Source organism: Gymnoscopelus braueri, assembly GCF_963280865.1.
Source record: "Gymnoscopelus braueri genome assembly, chromosome: 8".
NCBI classification, from domain to species: Eukaryota; Metazoa; Chordata; class Actinopteri; order Myctophiformes; family Myctophidae; genus Gymnoscopelus; species Gymnoscopelus braueri.
This window is the reverse complement of record NC_137609.1, coordinates 46,401,325-46,424,056: the sequence shown is the minus strand read 5'-3', so window position 1 is coordinate 46,424,056 and position 22,732 is coordinate 46,401,325. Positions and strand designations below refer to the sequence as shown.

Below are 22,732 nucleotides of genomic sequence, written 5' to 3'. Positions count from 1 at the left end.
GTAAGTGTTTTTTTAGTGTCTGAAGTGTTTGAAGTGTCACTGTACTAACTCCTCCGTCTCTCCTCCCCCCTACAGTCTGACTGTGGCCTTTCACTTGTATATTTTATTATAGTGCCTTCTACTCGTTTAACATTACATTGTGATTAAATTGTGATTATCTAATTAAAGTATAACATTATGATATCACCCTGTGCCATTTACAATAAATGTTATTGATTATCTTGAGAAGTCTCTGCTCCAGTCATTTACAAACAAACCTGTGTTGCACTTCAGTATAGTTACTTTAGCACTTTAATTGACTCTTTGGGCGAAACTCCCAAGGTGGCGTAGTTGAAGTTACATTTCTGTAATGGTTACATATAGGTGTTGAATAGTGCTCTGTTTGTTCCTAGACCAGCAGCAGCTCTTCGAGCCAGCTGGTAAAAAAAAGTGTGTGCCTAAAATTATGGAATTGCAGGCCTGCTTTGGTGTGTTTGGTATGGGATGGAGTGGAGCGAATGAAGGTGGAAAAACAAAGTCACAGGCATGTTGTATTTCTGAGATGGAAGTTTTATTACATGACCAGTATAGTTCTCCAGACCATCGTTATATTGCACAGTACTCACAACAGCATAATACAGCATGAAGGGCCATTTTGACTCTATAATATTCAACTTGTCAAAACATGTAAGGCCAATGATGATCATCAGCATGTTTTGCATCACGTGCACACGCTAGTCTGTTAGGCTAATACAGTGAATGGAAAGACAGTAAGGCTGTATGTACCTAGCAGTATATGAAGACATTATTTCACTTAATGACAATGAATGTAAAACAACAAAGCAATGGTGGGAAAAGTACTCACATTTTTTACTTAAAGGGATATTTCACTTAAAACTGAAAAACAACTTAAACTGTCTGGGGGGCTCACAAAAGCCTGAGTAGACGATACAATGACCCAATTTATTTTTTAAGGGAAGTATTCCTTTTAAGTAAAAGTATCAATACTGCAATGTACAAATACTCTGTTATAAGTAAAAGTCTGGAATTAAACATGTATTTGAGTAAAAGTACAAAAGTATTGGCATCAAAATGTATGTAGTAAAAGCATAACATTTGCGTCTGAGCTGTAGTGGAGTAGAAGTACTGAAAATTGGAAATACTCCAGTAAAGTAAAAAAAAAACTCAACATTTTACAGTACTTGAGTAAATGTACTACTTTCCACCACTGCAACAAAGCAACATCTGGACGTGTATTTAAACATTGGACATATTTTAAACGATCGTGCAACCGAGTTGACGCTTGTCAGTATTCAAAATGCCATTATGAAGCATAAGACATAAGTGAATACACAGGTACGTTTGTCTCAGTGGTTTAGTATGCTTTGCGTAGGCCATTACACTCGTATGACGGGATACGAGGGCGATACAGTAACAGGCTCTGTTAATAATAACCATGATACTTCATGTTGTTATTCATACTGTACTGTGTTATTCTTTAGTGTCAGGGCTAGTCTTGGTCTTGTTCTCCGGGGTGTCGGTGACCGTGATGTCAACAGCAGGAGCTCTGCTTGGCGACGCAGGACGGGGGCCTGCAGGAAAGAACGCAGTTCAACCCATTGGTTCTCAAAGGGAGGGGGGGGGTAACAGGGGGTCGCCAGCTAAATGTGTTAATATAGCTTTTAGTGGTGGAACAAATACTCAGATATTTTAGTAGCAAGATCTACAAGCTCATCTACAAGCAGATCTACAAGCTCACAACCCATCGCCATGCGACGCGTTGTGAGATGGTAGATCGGCTATTTTCAAACAGCCTATGTATAAAATAGGGCTGAAGTGGTTAATGTATGTTTTATAATGTAATAATTTATATCTGCAAAGTAACTAGTAAATAAAGTTTTCAAATAATTGCAGTGGAGTAAGAGTACAATATTTGCCTCTGAGATGTAGTGGAGTAGAAGTAAAAGTAAAAGTATTGAAAATCTATACTCCAGTAAATAAAAAAAATACCTCAAAATTGTACTTAAGTACAGTACTTGAGTAAATGTAGTTACTTCATGCCATGATACGTACATCTGTAGACATTTTAGTTTACACAACCTAGTTATGCAACCGGTCCGGCACACAAACCCACTGCCAGACAGAACAGGTGTGAACATTTTAGAAATGAAGAGGACATTGCAGCGGGTTTGGTTAAATCTATGTACTTCGGGTCCCACATTGAAGTTTAGGAAACCCTGTCAACACAGCAAATAGTCTCTGTCGGGTGGAAACATTATGTCCAAAACTGTTACTTTTCAGGATTCAAAATTTAAAAAACAGCAAAAGTAGTCGATTGTCAAGCTCATAACACGTAGTTTCGCATTTCGAGCTTGTGGATCTGCTACTTTTAATGATTTTGTGTGACACAGTATGACAAGAGCGTTAAAGGTAGGGTAAGTGATTTACTTTGGTTAAAATAAGTGTTAAATAGCTCTATATTCTGATAGTACTCATTGCTATAGAGTGTTTGTTCAGTAAAAGGAGTCTCCCATGTCTCTCCAGCTCTTAATAAACAGATAAAGCATTTTCAGTGCTCTCTCCTGATTGGCTCAAATGTTGTCACCTACCTGAAAATGTACTATATTCTGTTTACTAAAGAGCTGGAGAGACCCTTGTGACCGAACAAACGCTCTGTAACAATGATTACTATCAGAATATAGTACTTTAACCTTTTTTTTTAAATACCCAAAAATATCACTTACCCTACCTTTAATTTACGGGGGAAAAAACACAGGTTTCTGCCACGACAGTGACGAAATGTTGTCGAACCCCAACAGGTGTAAAATACGTACTTGAATCCTTGTTGACCTCTGGGTCATGAGACCCCTTCACCGATGGGGGAGGGCCTGGTGCGGGAGGGCCTGGAGGGAACAGTAGAAAAGAAGAGTTTGATTAAATCTTCGTACTTTGGCTCCCACATCGAAAACTGTTTAGGAAACCCTGTCTAATGGCAGTGGTGTAAAGTAACTAAGTATACAATGTACTGTAAGTACAATTTTGAGATATTTTTACTTTACTCTGGATGGAGTATTTCCAATTTTCAGTACTTATACTTTTACTCCCCTACAATTATTTGAAAACTTTAGTTACAAGTTACTTTGCAATTATCAATTATTATATTATAAAACATACATTAACCACTTTAGCCCTATTTTATATATAGTATATTTGAGGAGTACTTTAGTACTAAAACCTCGTATATTTGAGTACTTTAGTACTTTAAGTACATTTTGATACCAATACTTTTGTACTTTTACTCAAGTAAATTTGGAGTATTTCTATATTGCAGCATTGATACTTTTACTTAAGTAAAATATCTGAGTACTTTTTCCACCACTGTCTAATGGTATGAGTGACACGGCAAACATAGTGGAAGCCCCACAGTGGTAAAATACGTACCTGATGGAGTGTCAGGGTCAGGACTGCTTGTGGGGACCTTCTCAGAAGGCACACGGCCTATAGGGGAGAGAGAAAGAGAAAGTACAGTACTTGAGTAAATTGACTTAGTTACTTTCCACCACCACGATACAAAAACCCAAACAGCCAAACAGTGACACAACAAACACAGTCGAAGCCCCTAAAATACGTACCACATGATGGATAGAAAAGCCAAGGCTGTTCCTCACAGCAGGGCGCAGGGTCTAGAGAGGAAAGAGTCCAAACTGTTACTTTTCAGGAAATGGGGAAAAATAATTCCTCCAATGGATCCAATGTAGTTATTATTTAGTCACAAGCTCTTCTTAATACTTTTCATTGGTTCAACATTTATAAAAACCACAAACACGCTTAAAGGGATAGTTCACCCAAAACATTACTTTTTTCCTATCGATTAGTCACCCCATGGAGACTTGAATTCATGCATTTTTTTGTCGCATTCCTAAGCCAATCATTTGATGACCGGCAGTGGTTCCGGTAGGAGACACAAAGAGTCTCCTTTGTGTCTTTGGAACCGCTGCCTACCGGTCCGTTGGTCATCAAATGATTGGCTTAGGAATGCGACAAAAACTAAAATATATCCATGAATTCAAGTTTCCATGAGGTGACTAATCGATAGAAAATAAGTCATTTTGGGGGTGAACTATCCCTTTAACCACTTTCACATTCACTTCAAAAATAGCAGATCTACAAGCGTCACATCGATTGTAGATCGGCGATTTTTGCTATTTTGCTTTAGTATGACAAAGTAAGGCATTAATTTACAAGAAAACTTGTTAAATACGTACCTTTAGGATGCGTGCATGGAGGTTCATAATACTGACCTGGAGGAAAGAGAGCAGTTAAAAAACACAATTTAGACTATAGATGCGTGCTACGCACTGAAAATAACAGATCTACAAGCTCACAACACTTCACACTGCTTTGAGTGTCTTAAGCTTCGAACACAATTGAGTGTGTGCTGTGTACATCTGAAGGTGTAAAATGCTTACCGTTGCTGTTGCTAATGCTGATGATAGACTGATGTCCAATCCTGTGAGTGACAGAGGTTACACACTGTTAGATTTCACAACCAGCAGCATTAAAAAAGGTCAATGGTGCATTTATATTGCGCCTTTATACGAAGCACTTTGCAATGTGCATTACATTCACACCGACGGCGAAGGAAACCATGCAAGGCACCAGCCTGCTCATAGGGAGCAGTTTAGGGGTTCCGTGTCTTAGTCAAGGACATCTTTGCTCTACCTCCTGAGCTACTGCCGCCCAAATGGTTCAAATGTGACCAAAATGTCAGCTACTGTTGGTTAAAATAGAGCCTTGTTGTCAATAGTCTTATAGCCAGGCGATCGGATCTCTCCACCCCAGAAACCCCAGGCTGGCTATATGTGATACTATGTTGTCACACACGTACACAATGTTTTAGCAGGTGCTTGTGTAATAAGTAGCACTGCCTAAAGATCATAAGCCTAACGTCTCCCGGGGCGTTTGGTGTGAGCGGTCGGTATATGGTCTTCCTACGCAGGAGAACTGGGTTTTGAGTACATGTTTTCAACTTCTTCGTTTACTGCATCGGCTGTCACAACATGGCGGCCCCCATCCATTGAGTTCAGTGGACAGGTGGCGCCATCTTGTGAGGTTCGCCGTTATTACTTCCGATGGTGTGACGTCGCGTCGCCCACCACCCCCATGTGATACGATTTTTATCTCTGGGACTTCAATCTAAACTGTAAAACCCTCCGTGGTAATTTAACTCTGAAACTGAACAAAATGGAGCCAAACGGACTCGTAAGCGCACTCTCAGAGTTACAGATCCTTAAGGGTTTCTTTTTTTGGTTCCTAACTATCAATCATTTAAATGGGGCAACCCCCATGGGACCCCACGTTGAGAAACAGTGGTCCATTGAACATCGTTAACCATTTAAATCCCAGGCCAGGCATTCACCTCCCCTCCTCTCCCTCCAGGAGTTTCCCGTAGGTGGCGATCTCTATGTCCAGGGCCAGCTTGGCGTTCATCAAGTCCTGGTAGATTTTCATCTGTTTGGCCATGTTGTGCCTGTCTTTCTGCAGACCCTTCTGAAGGGCCTCGATGTGTTCCTGGACGTCCTTCACCACTTTCTTGCCGTGCTTCTCTGCATCCAAGATCTTGTCGCCCACCCTGTTACACTGAGGACATTGGAGATGCAGCGGTGCAACGGTTAATCGAAAGAATCAATTTAATCGATTATAAAAGAAATATAAATCATCGATAATTGAATTCAAATAATCTATTAATAATCAATCCCTAGTTGGATTAAAGGATTGTTGGGAAATGTACTTGTTTCTAAGTTGCCAGCGGTGGAAAAAGTACTCAAATGTTTTACTTAGTACAAGTACCAATACTGCAATATTGAAATACTCTGTTACAAGGAAAAGTCTAGAATTCAAAATGTACTTGAGTAAAAGTACAAAAGTATTGCATCAAAATGTACTTAAAGTACCAAAAATAAAAGTACTAAAATATTTGAAAATGGCAGATCTACAAGCTCACAATGCGTCGCATCGCAACGCATTGTGAGCTTATAGATCGGCTATTTTCAAATAGCCTATGTATAAAACAAGACTAAAGTGGTTAATGTATGTTTTATAATATAATAATTTATATTTCAAAAGTAACTAGTAACTAAAGTTTTCAAATAATTGTAGTCGAGTAAAAGTACAATATTTGCCTCTGAGATGTAGTGGAGTAGAAGTAAAAGTATTGGAAATTGGAAATACTCAAGTAAAGTACAAATACTTCAAAATTGTACTTAAGTACAGTACTTAAGTAAATGTACCTAGTTACTTTCCACCACTGTCCTGTACACAAGACATAACAATGAAGAACCTTGAACCCTTGACACCGTGACGACGTGTGACATAAAAAACAAACACAGACTAAAGGGCCATTCACACCATGACACCAAGCACTATAACTATAACTATAAAGATATCTATTTTTAAATAGTTCCAACAACCCAAACAAAGACAATGGTGAACCAAATAGATTATAGTTATAGTTCAGTTGTTCAGATACCAATACGGAAAAGCTGCCGATACTCCCTAAAATGCTGATATCGGTATTGAGAAGGAAAAAAATGGTATCGATAACGATCTCTAGTTATAGTTACAGTGCATGGTGGGAAAGGCCCTTAACCGTATGCATATACTGTATGATTTGATCACATCCCTGTCACTACTCCCATGTTAATGTGACATCATCAACACAAGCATCATTCAGTGGCGTGTACGGTACTCACCTGGTCCTCCACATATTTGATATCCTTCGTCTTACGCATGATCTGGTATTTGATCTCCTCGATCTCCCTCGTGGTTTCACTCAGTTGACCGACGGTCTTGACGGTCGTGGAGGTAATCTGGTCAAACTGGTGCGGGCAGGGGATTGAGTAGAGGAAGTAGAGGAAGTTTAGTTGGTTACTATTAGTCTACACACACCTGAGGTTTGTCTGACCCCCCCCCCCACCTCCTCGGGCTAAAGCCTTATTTATATTTTGTCGTAAGACGGTATCCTGTGTAGAAAAATTGCCGAGCTTGTAGATCGGATATTTTGGGTGCGGGACAGGGTAAAAATCAGGCATAATAGTAAAGTACTCCAGTAAATGTACTTAGTTACTGTCCACCATTGCTCTTCTCCTCACCTTGACCTGGTACCATCTCTCGACTTCCGTGCGGCTACGTGTGGCGATCTCCTCGTACTGGACCTTGACTTCGGACACGATCTGGTCGATGTTCAGACCACGGGAGTTGTCCATCTGGACGACCACGGACAGGCCCTTCAGGTGCTCCTTCAGCTCACACAGTTCCTGTGGCAAAACCAACAACGTTGTGAGCAGTGGTGGGAAAGGTACTCAAATGGTTTACTTAAGTAAAAGTATCAATGCTGCAATGTAGAAGTAGCCTACTCTGTTACGAAGTGAAAGTCCGGAATTCAAAATTGACTTGAATAAAAGTACAAAAGCATTGGTATCCAAATGTACTTAAAGTGCCAAAAGTATAAGTACTAAAATGTTAGAAAATAGCAGATCTACAAGCTCACAGCGCGTCGCGATGCGACGCGTTTTGAGCTTGTAGATCGTCTATTTTCAAATAGCCTATAGGTATAAAATAGGGCTAAAGTGGTTAATGTATGTTTTATAATCTAATAATGTATATCTGCAAAGTAACTAGTAACTCAGTTTTTCAAATAATTGTAGTGGAGTAAAAGTACAATATTTGCCTCTGATATGTAGTGGAGTAGAAGTTAAAGTATAGACAATTGGAAATACTCCAGTAAAGTAAAAGTACCTCAAAACTGTACTTAAGTACAGTACTTGAATACATGTACTTAGTTACTTTACGCCACTGGTGAATTGTGTAAAGATGCTTTACCATGTCATAGAGTGTCCTGAAGATTTTGATATCCTCCACCAGACTAGTGACCTTCACCTCCCGTTTCACCTGGTCCATATAGTCCTTATCCACTTTCTAGAAGAAGACACCATTTCATCAGATGAATATGTGTTACATCAGGGGTGGGCAACTTTGATGATGGAGAGGGCCACTATATTTCCACACTCACTCCAGAGGGCCACATTGCATATACTGTATTCAAAAATAGTAGATCTACAAGCTCAAAACGCGTCTCAGTGCGACACGTTTTGAGCTTGTAGATCTGCTGTTTTTGCAATTTTTAAAATTGGAATCCTGTTTTTTTTTTTGCTATTTTTGAATTGGAATCCTGAAAAGTAAAATTTTTATTCAATTTCAAATGCATTTAGTTATACTTATGTTAACGTTATGAACTTAAATACAAATACATTGGACATGAAAAAGACAATAGAATATTATTACTAGTCAATAAGCTTCTAATATAGACTGAAGTAATTAAAGTGGGTCATGTTTTCATGTTTGGAATTGTAACAGCTGAAATCAATAATCTATCAGTATTCCGATATAAACCTGCAGGCTGCATTAAGTGAAGGTCGGGGGGGCCGCCAGTTTCCCATGTATGTGTTACATACATATACATCATGTCACACTTATTCGCTGTGATGGAGTCGTCACATTTTATGTGAGTTGATTGACTCAGTGGTTCTCAATATTTTTCATGTCAAGGACCCCCAAGAAGATTTATGTTTGAAAATTTAAAATTATTCAAAATTTCAAGATAAGTCCAATCTTTTTCCCAAAAGAGCAGATGTACAGTACAAGCTCGCAGCACGGCACAAAGTGACGTGCTGTGAGCTTGTATTTTTAAAGGTTAAAGTGGTTAAAATGATTAACACATTTAGCTGGGGCCCCCCTCTCAATGAAAATTGTCTGCTTGTTGAGGTTAAGAAAGTGGTTTTGCTGTTATATAACTAATGCACTTTCCAGTACTGTATAACAATGATTTGTACCTTTTTAAGATCGAGGAACTCTTCCGCTTTTTTTTGCCTCTTGATGATCTCCTCCTTATACCTGAAACCAGACACAGGAAAACAAAAACACACCTGTTAGTGTCATATTTACCTACATTTATGTGACTAAGAATAATGTTACAATCATACAATTCTGTATGTATGTATTTCAAAGCGAACATTTTTAACTCAAATCTTTGCTTCTGGGGGATTCTACAAATTTCTTAACAGTTTTTTGAAAAAAAACTTATGTCTTGGAATCCACCCTGGAAGATGGCAGGTTTCTGAACCGTTCACACTTCACAGCCCTCCTCTGAGTCAGAGGGAGTAAAACACAAATGGTACCAAGTATATGACGATAAGCAGTGGTGGAAAAAGTATTCAAATGTTTTACTTAAGTAAAAGTGTCAACAATATTGTACAAAAATCAGTACAAAAATATTGGCATCAAAATTTACTTAAAGGTAGGGTAAGTGATATTTTTTGGTTAAAACAAAAAGTATTTCGTTAAAAGGTTAAAGCACTATATTCTGATAGTAATCATTGCTATAGAGTGTTTGTTAAGTAACAGGAGTCTCCCCGTCTCTCCAGCTAAACAGAAAATACATTTTCCGGTAGGTGTCAAAATCTCAGCCAATCAGGAGAAAGTACCCATTTTTAAGCTTCACTTTTATAGTGTTCCAGTTCCAATTTTGCCTGCTCATTTCTTAGTGTCATCATTTCCAATTTCACTTGTTTAATCTATATCCTGATTGAGTTCTCTATCCTGATTGGATAAAATTGGAAATGAAACTGAAACTGAAACGAAAATGCATTTTCTGTTTTATAAAGAGCTGGAGAGACAAGGAGACTCCTTTTACTGAACAAATACTCTATAGCAATGAGTGAATATAGAATATAGAGCTATTTGACTCTTATTCTAACCAAAGAAAATCACTTACCCTACCTTTATAGTACCAAAAGTAAAAGTACTCATTATGCAGGGTTTTCACAAGTTTTAAAAAATCTTTTGAAAATAGCAGATCTACACACTCACAATGCGTCGCATCGTGACCCACTGTGAGCTTGTAGATCGGCTATTTCCAAATTGCCAAAATAATAAATAGGGCTGAAGTGGTTACTGTATGGTTTGTAATAACAATCTAAATCTACAAAGTAACTAGTAACTAAAGTATTCAAATAATTGCAGTGGAGTAATAGTACAATATTCAGCTCTGAGATGTAGTGGAGTAAAAGTAAAACTGGCTCAAAATTGTTCTTAAGCACAGTACTTGAGTAAATGTACTTAGCTACTTTACACCACTGAAGATACGGTTGAAAATGGGGTGAAGTGCTCCCTTTCTTACTTTTTCTCGTAGTCTTTCACACTCTCGGCAATGCTGAGGCTCTCCAGGTCCAGCCTGCTCTTGTGCTCCCTGACCATGTCCAGCTTGCTGTTCAGGGTGGAGATGTAGACCTTCTTGGTGGGCCCGATGTCGGACGAGGCAGTGGTCAGCTCCTGCAGCAGCTTCCATTTGGTCTCCAGCTCCTTGTTCCTCTGCTCCTCGGCAGGAAAATCCTGGATAAAAACACAAACAAACAAACAAACAAACAGTGGTGGAAAAAGTTACTCAAATGTTTTACTTAAGTGAAAGTATCAATACTGCCAGGTGGAAGTACTCTGTTACAAGTGAAAGTCCGGAATTCAAAATTTACTTGAGCGAAAGTACAAAAGTATTGGTATCAAAATGTACTTAAAGTACCAAAATGTTTGAAATAGCATAGCTACAAGCTCATATCTACAAGCTCACAACGCGTTGCGGTGCGACGCCGATCGGCTATTTTCAAAAAGCCTATGTATAAAATAGAAAACGTTTTCAAAGAATTGTAGTGAGTAAAAGTGCCTCTGAGATGTAGTGGAGTAGAAGTAAAAGTACAATTGGAAACACACGAGTAAAGTTAAAAAAAACTCAAAATTGTATAATATAATAAAAGTACAGTACTTGAGTAAATGTACGTAGTTACTTTACACCACTGCAAACCAACAAACCGTTAACAGGTGTTTGATACTAAACTGCACTAAATGTGTTTGATTCTGAATAACTGCAATGGATTGGATTGTCAGCGTAATTATTCAGAATACTTGACCATAAATCGATGCACAAATCGACATTCAACTTTCTCAACTTGTGATAACATCGGTGGAACAGGCCTCTTACCTTAACAATTAATCCAAGAAATTTGCTGTTGAGGTCCCCGATGTGGTCCTTCTCTTCCTTGCGGAGAGTTTTTTGGGCTTCGTTGTCAAAGTCCAAGTTGAGCGACGTCAGTAGGGTACGGTCGACCGATACAGGAGTGATGTGACACCCAATGTAGGGTCCACAGCTGACCCTGGTCCTGTTCAAGGACCCCAGAGACATACTACTGAAACCGGCTGCCCTGTACAGGCCGCTGCCGCTGCGCTGGTTCCCCTTGGAACACATGGTTGGTTGGTTGGTGGTCGTGGTGTGTGGTGCTGCTGGAGAAGGAGTCCCTGTTGGTGTGGAGAGAGGATAGAGTGTAGGAGAGAGCTGTCCTTTTTTATACACACAACACAGGGTGTGGCATGATGGTGAAGGTACGGTATGTGGCCCACCAATGTGGAGGAACCAGTCGGTATGTCACATACCACCCATGGGTCAGCTGTCTGGCCCCCAGCAACCCATCGCTCTACAAACAGGTTGCATTGTTCCTGCCGCGGGCCAGAAGGAATTTGACCACAGGTGTTTCCCAAAACCACTTAAGCCCTATTTAAAAAACAGTGAAAATATCTATATATCGGCTATTTTCAATGTATCTTAAAACAAATAATAATTAACTATAATATTTATTTATTTTCAATTGTAGGAAACATAAAAAAAAGAAGACAGATTTAATCTCATTTTGGGAAACATTGATGTAACCAACATAGATTGAATTCTACATCACTCACTCATCACTCTTACAGTAAAATCCTCAACATTAATTTAACTCTGATGGTACAAAATGTAACCAAAAGGATCCTTAGGGGTCTATTTGGTTACATTTGTACACTCTCTGAGTTATAAACGGATGAATTAAGTTAATGTGACGCACTCAAAATGTATGGTAACATTTATGTAATGTAAAGTGGGGTCCACGCCTATATGGTGGACTTTTTTTCCACCACCTGGTTTTTATTATTCCTTGAAGTCTGTATTTTAAGATTCTGCCAGGTAACAGGCTGGAATAATGTCCCATGGGGTCATTTTAACCCTTTAAAAACATTATCCTGAACCCAAACCAGAAAATGGAAAATATAGAAAAGAGCACAACCTTTGAAGGAAACAACCTACAGAGACAAATTATTTTTTCCCCCTACAATTTGGACCAAAGGAATTCAATAAAGTGGTTATTATTCAGATTCAAGCACATCTTGACTCTATTACAGGACAAAAAAACGCGCAAAAAAAGAAAATGTTCAGATCACGTACGTATATAATTCTGTTTTTACAAAATACTTAAGGTGGATTTTTCAACTGCATTTTCTCAATCCTTGAAGTGTGTATTTTAAGATTCTAACAGGTACCAGTCTGTGTGTGTGTGTGTGTGTGTGTGTGTGTGTGTGTGTGTGTGTGTGTGTGTGTGTGTGTGTGTGTGTGTGTGTGTGTGTGTGTGTGTGTGTGTGTGTGTGTGTGTGTGTGTGTGTGTGTGTGTGTGTGTGTGTGTGTGTGATAGAGCAGGAGGCAGACACCCTGAGTTTAAGAGCAGGCTTAAAACTTTCCTTCCATTTGGGGAACAACAGCACCATCATCATCCATAGTCTCTTCTATCATTAAAGCCAGTGCAGTGCCACGTTTGATTACCTCATTAACAAATGACATGACCTGCCCGGTGAAACATGTTTACAATTTACAATTTAGCTGATGCTCTTAATCCAGAGCGATGTACAGTAAATAAGGTAAACACAAGGTAATACATCAAATGCATAGAAATAGTAATCTAGGATAGGTAAACCAAGAACCTATAATCAGTCAGTATAATATTAAAAAAATCTATAATCTGGATATTGAAACTATGCCAGGTCTATCTCCCTTTGGAGTTGGGTGGGCTCGGGATTCCAAATATGAATTTTTATTATTGGGTAGCACAATTAAAGTCATTAAAACAATGGTTTAGTGAACCATGTGCATGGGTCAGAATAGAAAATTACAATATGTCACCGCTGGATGCCTTGTACTGTGGAATGAACAATTTAAAGAAAATAACAAATAACCTGTGTAGTAGTAGTAGTAGTATATATTTATTTCGGTTCATTTAAAAAAGCAAATATACATACATACATTTGCGTCCACTAATGCTAGTGGCACCGAAAAGGTGTAGGCTGAAGCCGAGGCTTATTTTGCCTACCATTTTTTAAACAAACTTAAGTTTAGAAAAAGTAGTAACACTTTTTCAAATATGGGTTTAACTAAGCTGAAAACATTGGACAAATTGATAGAATAAAAAGATAAATCTAAGCAAACATTGTTTTAACAAAACCAAGACAAATCTAAGCAAAATACTTTTACATACACTATTCGAAGAGTAACAAAAGTTCCAAAAGTAACAAAAGTTTCAAAACAAAACGAAATATCAGTTTCAAACACTGGTATAACGAAACTGAAAGCATTGGGTAATTCAAAAGGATCCAAGCAAGAGACTGTCCAAGAAAAGAGAGAGGAAACAAGTCAGGTTTCACTTAATACAATATGTTTCTATGGTTCACCATACTGTATGGCTTTTTGACCACAGAATATGGGTCCATATCTACACACAGATGCACCTTCGATGCTTCACCATACTCTGTGGCTAATTGGTCACAGAATATGGTTCTTACACACCTAAGCACATACACCCATACCATGCTTACACACTTATACACATACATACAGTAGATACACTCACACGAGCACGTAACTATGTCAAAAGAGAAGCACATTATACATACACATTACTTACGTTCCGTACATATACATGCATATACATACTATTCATATGTCCAAAGCTGGTGCCAAATTTTGTTTATACAAATGATTGCACCTATTACTCCTTAATAATAGATGCATTAATCCCTGTAGTAAGTTAACTTTGTCTACTGTGCATTGATATATTTAATTATTACAAACTATTGGAATACTTTATCATAATATTGTTTTATATTTGTTTAATAACTTATTTTTGAACATTTTTTTAAATGTAGTGACTGTTTTGCACACAAGTTATTCCATAAGTTAACCCCCTTTACCGACATACACCTGCCTTTTGTGTTGGTCCTTGCACTTCTTGTTTTAAACATACACGCCCCCCCCCCCCCCCTAAGTGCATACTGGGACTCCCTAGCTTTGAACAGCTCCTGCATGCTGGGTGAAAGTATATTATTATGTGCCTTATGCATGATTACAGCAGTATTTAGATCCACTAGATCTCCAATTTTAGAGTTTGTATCTAAAACCGTGTATACTCCACTATGTGAAAATATGGGATTCTGTTCAAAAGTTTCTGAACTGGAGAAGACCTCTATCACCCTATGCTCCCATTTGGAAAAACCCTACATTACCTTTTATTTTCAATGGTAGTATATTTAAACAATTGATGGACAACGGTATTTCAATTTTCACACATTTACATAAAAACTGAATTTTGCTTTCTTTTAGACAGATTCAAGAAAAATTGGATATATCGAATTTTTCTAGTTTTCTACAACTAAGAAGTTTTATTCAGTTGTTTTTGGAGGATATTTGTTCCTTTATGTTATCTTGTCTTGACCTTAGGCTGATACCCTCCCCTCGTCTCTGTCTAATCGGTTTCTAATCACATTTCAAATGTGGCGACAGACAGTTACCAAAGAAAATTGAGCAACCTTGCATTCATCGCTGCCAAAAAATGTATTGCTGTAAATTGGAAGGCCCCCCCAACACTGGCCCAATGGAAGACAGAAATATCAAGTTATATACCTCTAGATTACTTGCATTTCAAAATTAAGGGAAAGTTGGACATTTATGATAAAATATGGACTACTTACATATTCTCAGATGGACTGATGTGAGGACAAGACCCTAGAAAGTGTGAGAAAGGCAGCTGCATCCGTAAAACCTAGCAATGTGTTTGTGTTTGGTGTCTTTTCTTTATTATTGTAATGGTTTGTCTGTTTTTGGTGGTGTTATGTTTTTTTTTGGTATCGTCTGCTATACATTGTACTATCTCTAAAATAAAATAAAAAACGATTGGAAAAAAAGTATTGGAGTAGGCGCTTTTAAAGTAAGTATTAAAAAGTACATTTTCTTTTTAACATCAAAGCATGCTGTATTAAAATGTAGACACTTTAGACACGTTTTCAGAAATTTCAACTGCTACAAGCTTTAACTGTGAGCTTGTAGATCTTGTATTTTCAAATTTTTTAAAATAGGGCGTCAGTGTCTAAATGTCCCTGAGCAAGACACTTAACCCCTAACTGCTCCTCCCTCCACGCTCCTCTGTGGGCAGCACAAAAAGTTATGGAATGCTCTTCTACAGGTCTTGCACGCTGTAGCCTCAGTGGACATTTTTAAGAACCACTTAAAAATACCATTGTTGCATTTGTGGAATGTCTTAGATTTTTAGTTTTTTGTGTTTTTGTTGTCTTTAATCATTTGAATGCTTCGTGCTGTGTCTTTATTTGTGTTGCACTTTGAGTTTTCTCTGTGAGAAGTGCCATACAAATAAAATGTACATACAGTACTTACTTCACCACACTACACGTTCGTAAGAGTTGTTGAACATGTTTCACCAGGCAGGTCATGTCATTTGTTAACGAGGTCATCAAACGTGGCACTGCACTGGCCATGAAGACATTAGAGACTATGGATGATGACGGTGCTGTTGTTCCCCAAATAGAAGGAACGTTTTAAGGTTGCTCTTAAACTTAGGGTGTCTGCCTCCTGGACCAAACTTCGAAACTTCTCTCTTGGACATTCATGGAGCCACAAAGTTAGCCTTCATAGCCTACTGGGAATGCTGGGACGCACGCATGTTCGTGCTCACACACACACACACGCACGCGCACGCACACACACATGCACGCACGCGCGCACACACGCACGCACGCACGCACGCACGCACGCACGCACGCACGCACGCACGCACACACACACACACACACACACACACACAGACACACACACACAGACAAAGACAAAGACAAAGACACACAACCTTATTTCAGCCTCCAAGGATTATGAGAAAATAGTAGGCAAGGAAACAATCAACAACAAATATTTAGTAACATTTGAAAATTGAAATTCACTGGAGGATAAGCCCTTTGAGATGCAGCATCTCGTTTTCGAGGGGGTCCTCAAAGCACAACACAAAACAAGAAAACACAGAACAACACAGAACAAAGCCAGTCAAGGACATTCACAAAGGCTCTTCCACCATCTCAAACCCCACTACGTCAGTATACTAGCAACCTTCTTTATTTTATAAATGTCTTCATTTTTTATATTTTATTTATTTATTTATTTAAAATAACATTTAAATACAATTTAAATAAAAATAAAACAATCAATTCAAATAAACAAACATGATGCCAATATAGGATCATCTTAGAAATAAAATAAATAAGTAAATAAATACAAGCAGAAAAAGGAACAGCTAGATGTAAGGTGAGCCAGCAATGAAGTCTTGTAAGTGTTAAAAGAATAAATTGATCTAATTGACAAGGGCAGGTTGTTCCAGTCTGACGGTGCTTTGAACTTAAAAGCACGTCTCCCAATTTCTTCAGAAATGCTGTGCACATTGTGTGCACAGTGACTGCAGCTACACATTCCATAGCCTGTGTATGTCTAAGAGAATATGTTGATGGCTGATGGTTGATGATTTGAAAACGAAAAGCAACCAATGAAAATGTCTCCTATACTGTAGCTTGGGGTGATAACCAGTTCAATGAATCATGCATAACACAATGATGCTACGATAAGGATACCTCAAAACAAATCTACACATGCTATTATAGACAACATTTAAGGAATGGAGATGTGTTTCAGAGGTGTTCTGGTAAATTATGTCATCATAGTCCAGTACAGGAAATAACAGCTGCTGTTTTCTTATTTTGAAAGTAAAACAATTGATTGATCTGTACATTATTTTAAGATTGGTGTTTATTTTAGTTCTAATGAAATCAATGTGAGGCTTAAAAAAAGAGAGATTATATCTAGTACCGAACAGCATGCTGCAGGACTTCTGCTTGTTCAATATAAGATTGTTATTTGAAAGCCATTCCTGGACCAAATTCTGACTGCAGAGAGCTTTGAATTTGAGCTATATCAGAGTGGATAACCGTGTCATCTGCTAATAAATGCATAGAACAAAGTGACACCATTTTGGGAAGATCATTAATAAAAATTGAAAAAAGTAAAGGACCTAATATTGAGGGATCCCCTTATCGACCACTAGAAATTCTGAATGAGCTTGGTGAAAAGAAACGGTTATGAAGATAAGTGTTAAACCAAAATAACACTTTCTGAGAAACACTTATTGCATACAGTTTATCTAGAAGTAAATAAAGATCAACCAAAACAAAGGCCTTTGTTAAATCAATAAAAATAGCACCTGTTAATTGACGTTTGCCAAAATAAGAAATAAAATACATCATTGGTATATTTTGTGAGAGCAGTAGTGGTAGAAAAACTTGAACGAAAGCCAGATTGAAATGGAGATAATTTTGAAACATTTACATAGGTAATTGATTAGAAATTAACTTTTCAAATATTGTAGCAGTAGACAAAATGATAGAGATTGGTCTGTAGTTGTTAACATCCAATGGGTCGCCTCCCTTATGAAGTGGAGTAACCTTAGCACATTTCCAGACAGATGGAAGCTAACAGGTAGATAATGACAAATTAAACAAATCAGCTAGAGGATAAATAAGTACTTGAGAAGCTAATTTGATACATTTTGCATCCAAACCACCAGGACCAACCTTTACTGTAGGTCAGAAATTACTTGTGAAATTTCTGTGGGTAAAATAGATCTAAAGGTAAATGATCCAGGAATAATAGGATTGCTATCATAATTTTTTAAGTAGGGTGACTCATTAGAGTAAACGTTACCAACAGAAGAAAAATGAAGATTGAAAATATTTGAGATGAGAGCAGGGTCATGGATAACCTCGTCACTACTACAAATTTGTGCGACAGAACTTTTTCTATAGGACTCAGAATGCTGTTCATCCTTTTCCAGAACTGTTTAGGGTTTTTGTAAGCATCCCTGTCAACTTTGTCTTTACTAGCTCTATACTTTTCCCAAGCCCTTTCTCTACGTTTAAAAATACTTTTTAAACGTAGAGAAAGGGCTCAGAGTCAGAACTAATCCATGGTAAATGCCTTAACTCTCACAGATTTCCAAAGGGCATGTTTATCAATAACTTTAGTAAACTCGTCCAAAAGAAAACTATCAACAGGGTATCAACTGAAACCTATCCCAGTCTATATAAACATCCCGAATGAAGTTATCAATATTTATGTTTTTACATTGTCTCATGCTTATGTATTTTGGAGGAAGACAGGGAATTTTAATATTCCAGACACAGAAAATAACAGAATGATCACTAAAGCAATCAGAAAGTACTTCTGACTCAATAATCCTATCTGGATGAGAAACAAATATTAAATGTAAGAGAGACGATGTTGTTATGTTGTTTCAGTGACTCTGGTAGGCTCAGTATTAAGTTGAGTTAAATGTTTCAAATAGTTTTTTATCACTTGAAGAAGAACGAGCGAGCTAGCTGATATTAAAGTTCCCTCAAATAATCAGTTCTGAGGGACAATTCAGAGAGTAAATTGTAGACACTATATCCCTGGTCAGGAACGTGCTGGCCACTGGGAAATGTGGGACAACAAACCGAACGTCCGGTTCATTCCACCCAGTGGACCAGGAGTTCCACCCAATCATATTACAGCTGATCTACAAGCCCATAATGTGCCGCTGACTCGACGTGTTATGTGCTTGTAGATCTTCTATGTTCAGCACACAACACTACGAGGAATACATTACACATGAGTCTTTGAGCAGGGAGAGGGAGAAAAAGCATACGGGACACTTGTAGAAAGGACAGTTTACCATGTGAAGGAAGGGGGTAATGTGGTAAGCAAGCACAACAGAAAGGCTGTATGCCTTTCTTGTCCAGCATCATTAAGCAGGGATAAACTTTTCAAGCACAAACTAGCGACGCATGATCGCATCACGTTGTGAATGTAGGCTGCTGTAAAAAATGGTTTCTATCACAAAAGAGTTGATCGCAAACAGACTGATTGCTTAGCTATCTGAAGAACGTTAAACTGCAAACTGCATGTTGTTGGTGTGTTGCAACTATGTCTAGTTATCTAAAGTATGGCAATAATTCTGGCGCGTGGCCTTTGGCCCGAGCACCTTGAGGGCCTCTCTATCTGAGATTCCCAGGCTGAAAAAGGGGCCCAGCACGTCCCTGTCCCTAGTAGAGTCAGAAGGTGCTGATGGGAGCTTATAGAAACTTTCAATAATCAAGTGCTTATTATGATGACATTTGTATTAAACAAAAACGCATTCGAAGTACTCTGAAACGATTTGAGGAATAATACGTTCTAAACCAAACGTAACCATCAATATGGATTTGCTCATCAGAAATATCACTGCTTAACCATGTTTCAGACACTGTAATGACATTTGGTTTGTAAAGAGCAGGACCATTTTGGGGAAAAGGCTTCTAATATTCAAATGGACAACCTTTGATCCTTCAACGGTATTATATATATATATATATATATATATATTTATATATCTATCTATCTATCTATCTATCTATCTATCTATCTATCTATCTATCTATCTATATATATATATATATATATATATATATATATATATATATATATATATATATATATATATATATATATATATATGGATCGTGATTCTGTCTAACAGAAATTATGATATATTTTTACCATAATGGCCACCCCTATGAATAGTTATATCAACACTTTGAGCTGCATTTCATGTGATGAAAGGTGCCTTACAATTAAAGTTTATTATTATTATATCAGCATGCCCATATATGGGCAATTGGGCATATACTGATGACATCAGGGATCTCCATATATGGCCATATCAGTCACATCGGCGGTGGCACGTAGGAACTCTAGGCGTGAGGGCCGCGTAGCTGCCCGATCTTCTAGTTTAGTAAAAGCAGATCCATATATAATTCATGTGATATGAGCATTTTCGGTTTTGTTTCTTTTTTTGGGCGGTGAAACCGCCCCTATAAGTGAGGTTTGGAAAAATGTACAAATATCCTGCGCTGTGAAACCGCCCCTATAAGTGAGGTTTGGAAATTTGTACAATTATCCTGCACCGTCATTGGCCAATCACAATCTATTCAGGACTGTGATTGGCCAGTGTCACATGACACATGTGCATAGCCCTTATAAGAAACCATAACTTGAAAAAAAACATAAATTTGTTTTTTTCAAGTTATGGTTTCGTCCATCATAAAGAGTGTTTCAATAAATGTATTTATCTTTTGTACATGATTGGTTGACTCCATTCAGTATTGTGATTAGCTAGCAAGACACCGCCCACTTCACACAGGGTGTGATTTTTTTTTTTACAAATCTCTTTATTATTTTTTCAGACAGTAAAGACAGGGGCATCATGTCAAATAATGAAACAAAGAGGTCTGATTTTTCTTGACAAAACAAAAACAAAAAACAAAACAACGATTAAAAAAAACACAGCACAACAGAACAAACAGTAAAATAGATACAGTAATCAATGTACATGTTAAATGTGAGACATACAAAATAATAATAAAATAAACAGACAGGACAAACAATAGACAAGACACTCATTCATACCAGGGAACAGGAGGGGGAGAGAGGGGGGGTAGGGGGGGGTTGTTTCTCTGCACAGAACACTAATTTATGAGTTATTTTTCATAGTAAGGATGTCAATGAGGTCCAGAAAGGTTATACAATTTAGTGGAACATATTCAAGAAGTCATTTGAGGGGAGAACCAATTTAGTCTCACCGTCAAGGGAGACACTAATTTGTGAGTTCTTCCACCATAGTAAGGGTGTGGTTTTGTTTCTTTTGTGCCGTTTTTGTCCTGTATAGACTCAAGATGTGCTTCAATCTTAATGGGTCTCTTCTGGGTTTCGTCCCGTGGCTCCTCTGCATCTGGGGTGAGGAGGTTTGCCAGCCCCCATGACTTACCCTCGGTAGACTGCAGATACCCAAGGCTTTGGCAGTACTTGTCCGCCTTCTGGCACTCCCTCTGGAAGGTGTGCCGAGCTGCCCGAGCACGATCAGTCAGGTTTAGCCACATTGTGCAGGTTAGGGTTGGGACCCGGAACCGGTTCTTTTTCCAACCCGGTTCCGAGATTTAAGAACCGGAACCAGTTCCATCGTATTTGCATTAAAGGTTCCCGAAAGCGGTTTCTCATCTGTCTTCATTTGGCTCAGCTGTGTGCATGCAAGCGACTGTGGTGACGTCACGCCACCTACAAGTGTGTGTGGGGTGGATACACTGCATTTGTATGATTGAATTTGTGTTTATTATGTACTTGAATATCATAAGTATAATGGATGTCAGAAAAAAAAGAATAAAAAGAATATTAGGAATCGGGAATCGGAATCGTTAGGAACCGGAATCATTAAGAGGGAATCGGTAAGGAATCGGAACCGTTCAAATGCTAACGAGTCCTAGCCATGGTTCACATGACGCGTCATGGAGCCGAGAGTTCCTGGTTTAGAGTGGTGTTTTACATTGCCAACTCTCACATGTACATAAACGTTCAGATTTCAATTATAAAGTGCTTACCCCCGAGCCACGGATGTTACAAGTTGATCGGTTCCGCGATAAGTACCCATATCTCCCGTATTGTTCAATAAAAAGCATTTTAATCCGATCGCCGGCCATTTTCTCCAATGCTTTCAACCATGCGACACTAATGGTTGGGAGGTGTATTGCACTCTGATAATCGGATTAAAATGCTTTTTATTGAACAATACGGGAGATACGGGTACTTATTGCGGAACGGATCAACTTTAACATCCGTGGCTCGGGGGTAAGCACTTTATATTTGAAATCTGAATGTTTATGTACATGTGAGAGTTGGCAATGTAAAACAATCAAACACCACTCTAAACCAGGAACTCTCGGCACCATGACTGTCATGGTATGACAGTCATGTTTCAGGGCTAAACGAGTCCCAACCCAGTGCTGGGGGTTGGAGGGTTGCTCCTCCTGCATTGCCTCCTCTCCTCTCTCCTTCTTCTTGGCCTGACTGAGGAAAGAAGTGATCGGGAGCACACGGCCCTTCCTGAGGGATATCACACTGCCGGGGAACTTAAACCGGGCATAGAAGGAGAAGAGAGACGGAAAATCAAAGAAAAACATATTAGTGATGTTGAACTTTGATAGAGCCTTCCAAATATTTTGTATCAATTTCTTCTGTGCTCTGTGATCTGATCAAGGAACCAAAAATAGCGATTCCATTCACCATCTCGCCAACAAACTGGATTCTCTCAATATGAATAGAGGGACATTGAAATGGGTTTATTCGTGTTATATTACCCTTCAAAGAATAACTTAAATAACCAGGACTGAGATAATGATGTCGCTGTCTCCAACGCTTGAATAACATGAAGCATCATAACTGCAAACAATTGGACGTCAAGTCCGCTCTGCTTTGTGTATTCTTAATTATTGAGCCAGGTAATAGAAATCTGATTATTAAATAAAGGGGAGACAGGTTTCAAATAGGCTAGCCTGGATCACAACACAATGAATGTGTAGGCAGAGGCTTCAATATAAATGAGTCTTGATTTCG

At 38.4% G+C, this 22,732-nt stretch overlaps 2 protein-coding genes across 2 annotated transcripts in view; both read right to left on the bottom strand.

Moving 5' to 3' along the window:
* The window catches only part of pom121 (POM121 transmembrane nucleoporin), a 357,082-nt gene that overhangs the window by 136,173 nt on the left and 198,177 nt on the right, over positions 1-22,732 (bottom strand). The gene's annotated exons all lie outside the window — the stretch shown is intronic.
* LOC308090878 (keratin, type II cytoskeletal cochleal-like) lies at positions 1,471-21,225 on the bottom strand (the record flags this gene model as incomplete). The annotated part of the gene is made up of 13 exons (XM_080436150.1): positions 1,471-1,571; positions 2,814-2,882; positions 3,421-3,477; positions 4,245-4,280; positions 4,449-4,489; positions 5,399-5,619; positions 6,732-6,857; positions 7,131-7,295; positions 7,861-7,956; positions 8,871-8,931; positions 10,217-10,428; positions 11,069-11,382; positions 21,114-21,225. The coding sequence occupies 13 exons, from the start codon at positions 21,223-21,225 to the stop codon at positions 1,471-1,473; spliced, it is 1,611 nt and encodes a 536-aa protein (XP_080292276.1).